This window comes from Lissotriton vulgaris, chromosome 3_1, assembly GCF_964263255.1.
Source record: "Lissotriton vulgaris chromosome 3_1, aLisVul1.2, whole genome shotgun sequence".
In the NCBI taxonomy this organism is placed as follows: domain Eukaryota; kingdom Metazoa; phylum Chordata; class Amphibia; order Caudata; family Salamandridae; genus Lissotriton; species Lissotriton vulgaris.
Genome location: NC_141689.1, coordinates 216,305,742 through 216,318,695, shown reverse-complemented (window position 1 = coordinate 216,318,695; position 12,954 = coordinate 216,305,742). Strand labels below are relative to the sequence as shown.

Here is a 12,954-nt window from a genome sequence, read left to right as displayed (position 1 = left end):
AGATAGGGCAGAGCATGGTTGTGTACTTGGGCCACCTAGTAGGTGGGGGTCAAGTTCAACCATTGGAGAGCAAGATCCAGACCATACAGGACTGGGCTCCTCCAACTACCCAGACGCAAGTCAGAGCCTTCTTGGGCCTGACTGGGTATTACAGAAAATGTGTAAAGAACTATGGGTCCATTGTGACACCATTGAATGACTTGACATCCAAGAAGATGCCCAAAAAGGTTCAGTGGACAGTTAGCTGTCTAAAGGCATTTGATGACCTGAAGAAGGCCATGTGCTATGCACCTATCCTGAAGAGTCCTTACTACTCCAAACAGTTCATTGTACAGACAGATGCTTCTGAGTTGGGGGTGGGAGCTGTGCTTTCACAACTTAATCAAGATGGTCAAGACCAGCCCATTGCTTTTATTAGCAGAAGGCTGACCCCCAGGGAGAAACGTCGGTCAGCTATTGAGAGGGAGGCATTTGCTGTAGTTTGGGCCCTGAAGAAGTTGAGGCCATACTTGTTTGGTACTCACTTCCTAATTCAGACAGACCATAAGCCCCTCTTGTGGCTAAATCAGATGAAGGGTGAAAATCCCAAACTGCTCAGGTGGTCCATTTCCCTACAGGGAATGGACTTTACAGTGGAGCACCGCCCAGGGACTGACCATGGTAATGCAGACGGTCTCTCCAGGTACTTCCACTTAGAACATGAAGACTTATCTGGTCAAGGTTAAGTTTAATGTCGCTGCGTTTGGGGAGGGGGGGGGGTGGGCAGGAGAGAAGGGTCTGCTATCCTATGGTCACCCCATTTTTTGCTTTTTGTTTCACTGGTTTTCGACTTACTGAGGCTGTGGGCCTGCTAATCAGAGCCCCAGCCTGCTGTTCTCTCTCTAAAATTCATAATACATGTGCTATAGGTACATACCACAATTGGAAATGGACTCCTTGTCAGCCCCTGTACCATGCACTATAGGTGCTCAGGGCATAGGTGCCACCAAGGCCTACCAGGGGCTGCAGCATATCTTTTGCCACCCCTGGCTGGTTCTTAAATTGACACAACTGGCTGATCACTCAGCTGGGGCAAGTTGGTGTAATCACCCCTTGCTTAGATATAGTATACCTATATCTAAACCTATATCTGGACACATATAAACCTGTGAGCCACTCCTATGGAAGGCCTTATCAATCCTGGAGGCAGAGTGCGTGGTTTAATGTGAGATGGAGCTCTGGCATGAGCTGAGCCTGTCTGCAGCTGTCGGGAACAACTCCCTAAGCTGATCCGGGATAATGCCATACCATATACTATTAAGTGCCTTATAATCCTCGCGGTTATATAGCAACTTTGTTTTGGCTTTATCAAAACATGTCGTGTAAGGTGTCATACGAATTGGAATACTACCCCCTCGCCAGTTCTGGCGACGGGGTAGCATTCCACCCCTCTAGAGGGAGAAGACATGTTACTTTACTTAAACGCGGTTGATTTTAAAAGAGCCTCAGATCCACAAAATGGATGCCTCTGCCACAGACACGAGTCTGGCCTCCTGCTGCTGACCGAAACTCAGCAGATGGTGGCCTGGACAAAGGGTTTCCTGTCGCAGGGCGGTGTCACACCACCCCAGACAGGAGATAGTGGATTGTAGCAGGGAGGTTTCAAAGAAACCAGACACTGCCTGGGGAGCACAAGGCTGCCCCTTGCATAATCCGGCCAACCGGTTCTGGGGCACACCAGCCCCAGTCAAAGCGCGGCCTGTATCAAAGGAAAGGGGTGTATCCACCCCCTTCCTGGGTCCCACCCATAGGAGGGGACCTAGCAGGTAATCCAGCCCACCAGATTCGAATAAGAGTGGGAGCACTGCCAATGCAACTCAGATTATCCTGAAGAAACATAAGAAACGAAACTCTGGACCCTTCGACATCCTACTCAACGTAGAAGACTGAAGAATCTCCCTTGTGGTCAAGGAGTGACCACCCTGTGCAAACAGGCACCATCCAGCACCTCGACCCTTGCTTTGTTGCAGTTACTCGAGCGACAGAGATCGACGAGATCAAGCTTGCCTGCCTTCCTCCAGCCCGATCCACAGTCCCTGCAGAGCTGAGACCCGTGGAGGCGACCGGAAGCGTGGGGAACGCCATCTTGAAAAGGCCACAAGACGCTGACTGCGCAGCCCACGAGTGACCCTCGAAGCTGTGCACTGGGGTTTGAGAAGCACCAACCCTGAGCTACTCTTGCACCGAAGCTCACCCCTCCACACTCGACGAGTGCTGCGTGGGGCCCTTCTGCTTGTGTTGGCTCGCCGCATCGGCCCGGTCACTTGCCAGCTGGCTTGTGGCCCCTGTGCCGACGAAAACCTTAAACCGACTTGCTTTTCTGGTTGCTCCAGATTTGCACCAGCTCCTGTGAAAAGGAGCCCCCGCTCTTACCCTCCTGGTCTGAGTGATAAGCAATCTCCTGGTTCCGCGTGGATTGCTTTTGCCAAGTGTTGTTTGCTCCAATCTTGAAGCCGACGGCGCTGACGGCGAGAGCCTGCGTGGGACAGATCGTGACCTGCTCCTGGACGTCGCAGATGCCCCAGAGCCCACGTGACAATGGAGAGAAGCTACTCGACAACCATCTGATTGCGCCCGACATTGCCTGGTTCCGTCCTGGTCACTGCTGAGTGACCCAGACTCTGTCCCCTCTGCTTTCAGATACTTTTCAACTTCGATCCACCCTTGGATCACACCGGACACTTCTGCTTACCATCGCCTGCAGCATGGTCAGCTCCAAGCACCAAGAGCCACTTCGACCCTGTGCACCCGCTTCCTGTGGGTGAGGTAACATTGCAACGCTGGTGTTCCTACACTGGTACACACCTCTAGGGTCTGTGTCTTAAGTTTTGTTTCTCTAGGTTCAGCGGAAGTATCTTTAAACTAACTTTGTGTAACTTTTACGCACCATTGACTTTGTATTGGTGCAAGCCGCACTTTACGTGCTGCACCCGAATCCCGCGGGCTTTTCCCGACTTCAGCATTGCTAGTCCAGACTGCTCCCAGCGATTCTCTAGGCCCTAGGCCTAACCACTGTTCGATTGGTATCTCTTATACCACTTTTTTAGTATATGGTCTGAGTGGCCACCCGCCCTCATCCATAATTGTGCAACTTTGTATGTTATACTGTGCTTTTGATTTAACGCGTGTGCCCCTTTGCTCATAAAGAGTACTGGGGATTATTTTAGAAATAAACACATATATTTTTATAATATATACTTGTGTGGTGTCCTTTCATTTGATATTACAGGATTGTATGTGGTAAAACATCTTGCTTAACACAACCTCTTAAGTTAAGCCTTTAAGGCTGCTTAGTCCATGCTACCCCTAGGATAGCTTGTCTACAAGGCTGACTTACAACCAGACACTATAAGGGATTGTTTGGACTGATACAAGGTGGTTCCAGAATTGGAAACATCATATATCATGCCAACTTCTCACACCAACCCCAGAGGAGGGTCTGCGTACTAAGTTCACACCAGAAGTCTTGGAGGACCAAACGGGCAAAATAGCAGTCCCTCCGGACTTTGCTGTCCAGTCAGTAATGCCTGGTGAACGTGTGCAAGGATGCCCACGTGGCTGCCTGACAGATGTTGAGAAGTGGGGCACCACGTGCCAATGCAGTAGTGGCTGCCGTAGTTCTAGCGGAGTGAGCCTGCAGTCCCATTGGAGGTTCCTTTTTCGCTAAAGTGTAATAGATTTTAATAAAGAGAACAACCCATCTAGAGATGGTACGCTTCGGGACTGCCCGACCTTTCTTGGCACCCACATAGCCGACGAAGAGTTGATCATCCACCCGGAAATCTTTTGTGAGGTCAAGATAGAAGGAAAGCGCATGTTTAGGGTCCAGACGGTGGAGTCTCTCTTCGTCAGAAGGGTGCGGAGGTGGAAAGAAGGTGGGCAAAGTGATAGTTTGTCCTATATGAAAAGGTGTAACCACTTTAGGTAGGAATGAAGGTCTCGTCCTAAGTACTTTTTCCGAATGCACAGAGGAGAAAGGGGGCCTAGAAGAAAGAGCTTGAAGCTCACTCACCTTGCGAGCAGAGGTGATGGCAACAAGGAGGGCAGATTTCAAAGTGAGGAGCCTAAGAGGACATTTATAAAGAGGCTCGAAGAAAGCACACATGAGTTAAGTAAGAACAAGATTCAAGTCCCACTGGGGCATTATGAAAGAAGTAGGAGGAAAGAGGTGAGTAATGCCCCTAAAAATCTATTTACAATAGGGGACTTGAATAAGGAAGGCTGATCGGGCAGCCGCAGGAAAGCAGAAATAGCTGCAAGATAGCCTTTAAGAGGGCCCAGAACAGAGCCCCGCAGGGCCAAAGCAAGTATATACAAGAATACCTCTGAAAGAGGGGCAGAAAGGGGATCCACAGCCTTTGCTGTGCACCATGCCACAAACGTATTCCATCGACAGGCGTATGCTGTTTTAGTCGAGGGATGCCTGGCTGCCAAGATGACATTACAGAGTTCGGGTGGAAGGTCAAAAGCTGTCAACTGTTGCTGCTCAATCTCAACGCAAGGAGGTTGATGCTGGACAGGTTCAGGTGAAGAACCGTCCCCTGCTGCTGCGACAGAAGATCCTTCCGAAGGTGCAGTCTGAGTGGAGGATCGACAGCCATGCTCGGGAGTTCTGGGCACCAGACTCTCCGCACCCAGTCTGAAGCCACAAGAATAACGTGGGCGCGGTTGCACTTGATCTTCTTCAGCACTCTGGGCAGAAGTGGTACAGCCAGGAGGCCACAGTTCCACTCGTGACGAAAAGCGTGGCTGAGCGAGTGCTGCCTTGGAAACCCAAACCTGCAGAATTGCTGACATTGTGTGTTTTCTTCGGTGGCATACAGATCTAACCAAGGCTCTCCCCACCGCTGAAAGAGCCCTTGCACGACACAGAGTGAAGACGCCATTCGTGATCTACCTGGCACCGTCTACTGAGCTTGTCTGCCCTGGCGATCAGAGAACTTGCCAGGAGTTGAACCACCAGGGTCAAGCCCTGATGTTCCAGCCATGTCCAGAGGCGGAGGGCCTGTGAGGTCTGGTTGGGAATAGGAGTAGTATCTGCCTCTGACACAAGCATTGTTTGTTAATTACTACTGCAGTTGTTGCGCAGTTACCTACGAGATCCGGACGTAGTTAGAAAGATTCCCCTGATGCTGCGCCCACTGGAACTTCAGGTCCCACTGCAGAGCCCGCAAATGCCATCTGGCATGATGCACCAGCAGGATGCAGGAGGCCATGAGACCCAGCAGCCTCAGAGTCATTATTCTCTCCGAAATCCGGGATAGAGGCTGAAATATCGGTATCATAGCCTGAATATTCCAGGCTCGCTGCTCGGGAGGAAAGGACCGAAACTGCACTGTCCAGAGCCGCACCCATGAAAGGGAGCGTCTGAGAGGGAGTCAAGTGTGACATCGGCACGTTGATAATGAAGCCCAGCGAATGCAGGAGGTCCGCCGCAGTTGGGAGATGACAGCCTGGGGCGAGCTCGCCTTCACAGCCAGTCGTAGAGATAGGGGAAGACTGGAACCCCTAATCTGCACAGATGAGCTGCAACCACCACCATCACTTTCGTGAACACCCATGGGGCAGTGGTAAGACCAAAGGGGAACTCTGTGAATTGAAAATGATTGTGGACTACCGTGAACCTTAGGTAGCGAATGTGGACTGGCAGGATGTGGAAATAGGCGTCCTGCAAGTCCTGTGCCACCTTCCAGTCTCCAGGGTCAAGGGCATACAGGACCTGACCCAAGGTTAACATTTTGTACTTCTCCTTTCAGAGGAAGCGGTTGAGGGCCCTGAGATCTAGAATATGATGCAGGCGTTTGCCCTCGAGCGATTCCGGGAGCGAAGCGGAGCTGACAGCCGAACCTCCAAGAGCTTTCGGGACCGCCTCCGCCAAGACTTTGGATTTATGGCCCGGCATTCAGAGCACAGCTTCAGGTCATGGTCGCACTCCAGACACCAAAGGCACACGAGGTGCTGGTCCATTACAGACCTCAGCTGTGACAGGCCTCGCAGGGTTTGAAGTCGGTCAGATGGTGGGACATACCTTGCGCACCAGGAGTCAAAGACTCAAATAGAAGTTGACAAAATGTAAAAAAAAAAACTTATTCAAAATGTGACTAAAGGGTTAGCTCTGTCCGGACCTGTGCTAGGCTGGTGCGGAAAACAAAAGTACTGACGTCAGCGCACAGGGGTGGCGTCTAAGTAGACACCGCAACGTCATCCCGGCCACCATGATGCCGACAACGGATGCAGAGTCGAATGACGACAACTATGACACCTACCGAGGAGTACTGCTAAGGAAAATTCTCTGGATCCAGTCTGAAGCCTGAGGAAAATTCTAAGGTAAGGAATCTGTAACTAACTGTCTCTTTCAGATATCTAAATCTTTAGTGCTAAACATGCCAGAAACCCTTTTGCACCTAACAGAGAAATGACATGGCCTTCTGGAGGATGACAAGTGGAGCAAGGTCAAGATGGCGGCCTGATGCCTAGCCATATCAGTCAAACTACAAGAAGATATCTCCATCGCATTTATCACGATCCTACCAAGCTCTGGCACATGGGAGGAGGAAGGACTCCTGCTGCCAGAAAAAACAGGCAACCTTCTTTCATATGGCATGGATATGTTCAAGGTTTGTAGTTCATTACTGGGACAAGAAATATATCACTTCAGGTGGCATAAAGTGAATGCCACTGACACTTGACCCTAACCATGCCATACTGGGGGTGTAACAGGAAGAACTGAATGTTGCTGGCACTCACCACCTTGTGGCAATGGGCCTGCTGGTGGCTAAACGTGATATTGCCAGACACTGGATTGCATCCAATGTCCCCGGACTCAAGGAAAGGACACCTGAAATTGACATTTGTACTGAACCTGAGCGAACAGTTTATAGGGCACATGGCTGCCCATGCAAGTATCTTAAACATGAGATGCATGGTGTGATCATTGTAATTATATGATCACCAATGTATTTTAACATCATTGGCTGCAATGTGGTGGTGGTTTTCATAATAAAACCAATATCAAAATTTATTTTTAAAAAACTTGTCTACTGATTAGCAAAAATGCAGGAGCTAGCTCTTGGTGTGCATAGAAAGGCAAGGAAATAAAGGAACTGATGCCAGAGCACCTGGCTGGTGCCTACATAAAGCTTCAGTTGTCCCTTCCGGTGTGGAGCAGAGTCTTCTTAACCGTGTGCACAGACATTATGGCTACCAGTAAAGCAGTTTCCAGAAAATATGTTGTAAAGAAGCCTTGCATATAGGCGCAAAGGGAAGGCTCATGAGACATGAAATGACAATTGATCAGAAAGCTTCTGGATAGGGGAACATGTCTTAATGCCTTCCAAGAAATCTTTAACTGCGATAAGGAAACTAATTCCTCATCTTGTTCTCTGGGTGATTACTCTGCATGCGGTGTCTAAGATAATTTGTCTTCCCATTTGCCTGGGAACTGGTCCCACTGATCCCCCATACACTGATGCAGAGGCCTCATATTCAGGCGTACTAGGAAGTACTAATACTATTTTACTAGGAAAATGCAAGACTCCACTGAATCTACGACTGACGATATTTGCCTCGCTGTTGGATGCTCTGTTCACTTCAGACTGCTGCATTTCTGAAGTATGCAACAATTTTCTCTTTTCCAAATAAACACTTTTGTGTTTGCAGTATCCAAAACTGCTCCTAAAAAATTGAACTGAAATTGAAATGCATTTATTGTGATGAACATGCAGACTTAATCGATTACGGGTGGCAACTGGAATTTGGTAATGATGGCACGCTGCTGATATGTTGAAGCCTTGATTAGCCAATCCTCTACATAGGGGTAGATGAAAATCTTCAACATCCCAAGATGTGCTGCAAAAACCACCATGCATTTTGAAAATGTCCTAACTTCAGACTTCAGGCAACAAAGGAGTACTTTGTACTGGTAATGGTCGCTTCCCACTGTAAATCTCAGGAATTTGCAATGTTTTTGGCAATTGGTATAAGAAAAGAGGCATCCTAAACGTTTTTAGGGTATAGCTAATATCTCTGATGGAGGTGGGGGATGATCTGATGCAGAGCAAACATCACGAGCTTTTCTTTGCTAATCCACTTGTTTACCGTCTTGAGATTTAGAATGAGTGTGTATTTGTTCTTTAGAACTTATCTTCTCTAAAAATAAGAGGAATACATTCTCATACACTTGTGAGGAGAGGGAGCTTTGTCTGCAGTCTGTTTTCGCAAGTAAAGAAAGACTAATTGCAGAAGTTGGTCACTAAACGGAATGGGTAACGGAAGAGGGGGAAGTGGGAACTCACCGTTTAGGTTTGGTGGCCAGGCAGATTGCCGATGAACTCCTCTGCCTGTGAGCTGGCATCTCTGCCTATGGTGTTGCTGTTGGCCTTGAGGTCATTGAAAGGTTTGAACCCTCTGATGGTAACAATAATGGTTGTATGGTTTGTAGGAGTGTTTCCTATACTACTTTATACAAACCAAGAGTGCCCAGTGGCCAATTCTATTCTTATCTGAGACACCCCACCATTGGCATTTGACTGAAATAAGGTGTTGCCCAGAAAAGGGAGGTTCAAAATCCTTGGCTGTTCTTCAGGTTTGAGACGTTTGAGTCTTAGCCAGGAGAAAAGGTGTAAGGCCAGGCCATGACCGTGTTCATGGGTTGCAAGAAGAGATGTATACGCAGCAGCAGTGATTACTAGATTGGATACCATCATCCCCCCATTAAGGATCTCTTTGACGTTCTCACATCGGTCTCTTGAAAAATCGCTGATGACCTGTTGGAACGAGTCCCAGAGCAACCACTTATACCACCCTAAGAGTACAGTAGCAATCATTGATTTCATAGTAGGAGCAGATGCGCCACCTATGTCCCTTCTCACCAAATCCAGCTTTTTATTCTTTTTGTCTGAAGTTTGCCAGCAGTTAACACAATGACGGAATCAGGAGGAGGATCCATGTGGAAGAATAATGAATCCTGGTCAGGAGGCCTGTATTTCTTCTCCAGACGAGAGGGAGCTGTCTTGACAGAGCTGGAGTCAAGAACAGTTCAATTGCAGGTTCTATGGGACCCGGGTCCAATGGTAATAAAAGGCAAGCCAGTCTAAAACCTCTCTGGAAAATTCAGAAACTGACTCACAGGGAAATGTGTGAGTCTTCATCCTTGTAAACCACTCAGCCATGTTTGCAAAAAGAGTGCCTAGACTTTTATAAACCCTTCAAAGCTGACACAGCCCTTAACCGACAGTTTGTGCTGTACTTCTACTTGATGTCCTCGATATCGAACAGGGGTGTCGTTTCTCACTGTGACTTCTCCTTCTTTTGGATCTCCCTCCTTAAGAGTTCCAGGAGAGTGGGGAAGCATCACTTTTAGAGGAGAAGCCTCTCTTCACCAGCAGATATTTTCCTAAAGGGATCCTCACTGCTTTTGCCCTTTTCTTGGCCGTTCAGGCGAATATTCTCACAGTCTCTCAAAGTGCGCCTGGGTAGGGAGCTGCAGTGATGGCATCTAGGGTCGTGCACATCTGGCAGGCATAGGATATAGATCCACTGGAGATCAGCTTTAGAAATTCTCTGGCACATTATGGACAATTTGCAAAAAGAAATGGCATTTTTGCAATAGGTCAGTTTTCTGTCAGGAAAAAATAGAAAAAATACTCCCAGTACTAAATGGAAGTGAGTCACTCAATTTTAAATTAGTTCTGAAACGTTTTTGTAAAGAGCTGCAGTGATGGCATAAAAAGACAAAGCTCAGTGCACCAACATCCTTTCAGCAAGAGCTGGATAAGTGAAGTAACCTACAGGGCATTATGGGACACAGCAGGTCGATGTGCCCTTAAAGGCGCACTGTCCATTTTAACTCTAACATACTACACATAACTAAATTGCCCTGCTCTTCCCTTTCATTCACTGTAAAAGAAAATAAAAAGTGATTGTGAAGGATGTTTTTAAAATGACACATTTCTGTTTTTCACATGACGTTTCATGACTTTATGTATTTTCACAGCTTTTAAAGTAAATTAATGGAATTGGCATGATAGCCTTTTTTAGGATGCAAAGGATGCGTTTGTTTCGTGCGAACTTCCTGGCTTTTCCAAAGTACAGTGCAGATGTTACACTAAATGCAACTTCGGGAAAACTGCTCGAGATGCCTGCACATGGGCAGGACTATTCCCTGTTTATGGTTATCAATGCAGACCCCCTGAAGGAGAACGAATGTACCTTTTCCTCGTGCAAATGTGAAGATGGTGAATAAGGCAAACCGAAAACACACAATACTGTAGGTCGATTTAACAGTTTTGTTTAATTTGATTGCTTTACAATATTTCAGACATGTTTGTCCATGACTATTCTTGAAAGAAGATGTATTATCGAGGTTGTGCTTTTCTTCTAGCGGCAAGACAATTCCTTTACAGAAGCTCTCAAGTCTGTGGTTATTAAATAAATAAATCCATGGCAGCACTGATGGGCATATGTTGTGCGGTATAAAGTGTAATTCAGTTATACTGCACGCAATATCACACACAAAGGATCAACAAAATAAATGACAAAGTGAGGATCAACTAACCCTTTCTGTAATTAGTAGGCAGATGAGGAATACATGAAGACATTGAAAGAGGAATTATATAGCCTCAAAAACTGCATAATGTAGTTCAACATGGCTGGTATATTCTTATTTCTATACTATCTTTCCAAGCTTCAGGAATGGCCACAGCGGACATGTTTTGCCTTACAGTACCATTCGCACGAGGACAAGGCCATAGTCCACAGGTGTATTATTTTAGATATCACAATTAAATCCCAGGCTGTTCCCACATGGGTTTCCAACTTACCAGTATAAATAGTTGGCCAAAGTAGAATTCTTGCAGGCCCTGGAGATCAAGAAGGTGCACAGGTCTTGCTGCAAAAAAATAGAAAAAAAACCAATGGAAAATCACATACTTTTAATACTTCTTTGATTGACATCTAATTCAACCTCAAAGGGTTTATTTAGCTTCAGTATGGGTCAAACTTTAACAAGTGGTGTAGAATGTTGGATCTTAGTCTCTGCCCACAGCACTCAAAGGCCCAGATTACGAGATTGTTGGAAATCGGAGAGGGACACCGGGGGATAGGACCCTCCAACTGCCACCAGGACTCCCATTCCAGCAACCTCGAGTGTTCCCCGTGGAATGGGAATTATTGCAGGTGCCCGGAAATACAGGATCCAAGCATTGTATTTCCATTCCGGGAAAACAGTCTGAAAATGTTTCCTGCCTCATCAGAGAAGATGTAAAAGCTCAGTGTGACAGTTCGAGGGCGGGGTGAGCGTGTGTGTGTGTGTGTGTGTGGGGGGGGGGGTTGTGGGGGGTGGGGGACGGAGTGGGGGGGCGGTGGGGACTTCAGCCTCTTGGGGGGTGGGGAGGGAGGGGAACAATCATCTGCTCTGCCTGTTGCTGGGGTTAGCTGGGGGCTAGGCTCTGCTGCTCACATCCCCTAACCCTGCAGCCGCGAAGATAGGCCTCGTCTGTCCATCCCCAGAATTATCCAGTCCTCCGTTGACCAGCCAATGATATTGGGCCCAGAGACACTTGCAGCTGTGTGCGGCAGCATTCAACCACGGAGGGTAGAATTCCACCCCTTCTAATGAAGGCCACAAGTCAAGATGTTGGAAGTTGTTCGGAGTAAAAAAGGGAAAGAGGTCTGTCATTCCATTTGGTTTTCATCTCGGGGAAATCCACAAGGTTATCCAGCACTTATAAAAAGCACATCTGCGTTATTATGGGCTGTATAAAACATGCTGTCCTGATTACTGTTGTCATTACAGTAAACAATCTAAACACAGCGACCTGATCACAAGTTCCACAAGCTTCAACTTACTCTGAACTATCAAGGCGCTGGATCTAGGTTCAGAATGTTTGCATCCTACCCTAGGCTGTTTTAAAGTCAGTGCGCCTGTCTTGAAAGCCAAACTGGTCACTTTGTTGGAAAAGAACAGTAAGAAATGCAGAATTCATACAAAGTCTGATTTAAAGATTCACTTTAAACGTCTGCACTGGAGGGTCAATTGGAGAAGGGTCCCTACTGCGCCCCTGCTCTCTACCCTCAGACATGGAGCAAAGGTGTAGGCGCTGAAGATGACAGAGGGCTGGAAATTTACAAAAAAACGAGTTATTGAACTGAACTGTGACCTCCACCTTCCCCCATCTGCTTTTAGCATACAGCACATGACAGTCCCCAAACAAGACGGGCAACCATTTTGATTTCACCCACAGCCCTTGTCACTGCAGTTGTCGGCCTTTGGAGGAGGAGCCTGTCTGGTTCATGGTGCTGCCTGGGAAGTAAAACTGAGATATGTGGAGCCCCGGAGAGGTGAACAAGAAGGGACGAACAGTAAGAGAGTTGCCCAAGCCTCCCTCACTACATCCCGGAGGATGTTCGCTTGATGAACACAGAATTCTCCCATTCCTTGGAATTCTATTGTGCACAGCAGATCAAATCAAAAGACCCAGCTAGATCACATCAACCTTGACTAATCATTGCTTGTTTCCTCCTACACCTAAAGCAGAAATGCAATACAACATATCAAGAAAAATGAGCCACTTACATTTAATGGTCAATGTAGGACTTGGCCCTTTCCGCAGGGTCATCCCTAAACCTTTTGCCTTCACCACCTGGTTTCTGAGCCAATGTCTGTTTATTTTCAGGACTCTGCACACTTTACCACTGCTAATCAGTGCTAAAGTGCTTGTGCTCTCTCTTTTAAACATGGTAGAATTGGGTTACACACAATTGGCCCATTTAATGTACTTATAAGTCCTCAGTAAATGGGAGTACATGTACTCAGGACCTGTACATTATTTGCTATTAATGGGCTGCAACACTCACTGTACCACCCACATTAAGTAGCCATCTAAACCCGTTTCAGGCTTGCCATTCCAGCCTGGG

The 12,954-nt window shown here is 47.3% G+C and overlaps 1 protein-coding gene across 2 annotated transcripts in view; it reads right to left on the bottom strand.

Annotated features, from left to right (window-relative positions):
- PIK3C3 (phosphatidylinositol 3-kinase catalytic subunit type 3) overlaps positions 1–12,954 on the bottom strand; it is a 682,135-nt gene that overhangs the window by 348,049 nt on the left and 321,132 nt on the right. For both annotated transcript variants that reach the window (XM_086960327.1, XM_086960326.1), the window contains one exon: positions 10,860–10,927. In XM_086960327.1, coding sequence (XP_086816453.1) covers positions 10,860–10,927 — 68 coding nt within the window. The remainder of the gene's footprint in view (positions 1–10,859; positions 10,928–12,954) is intronic.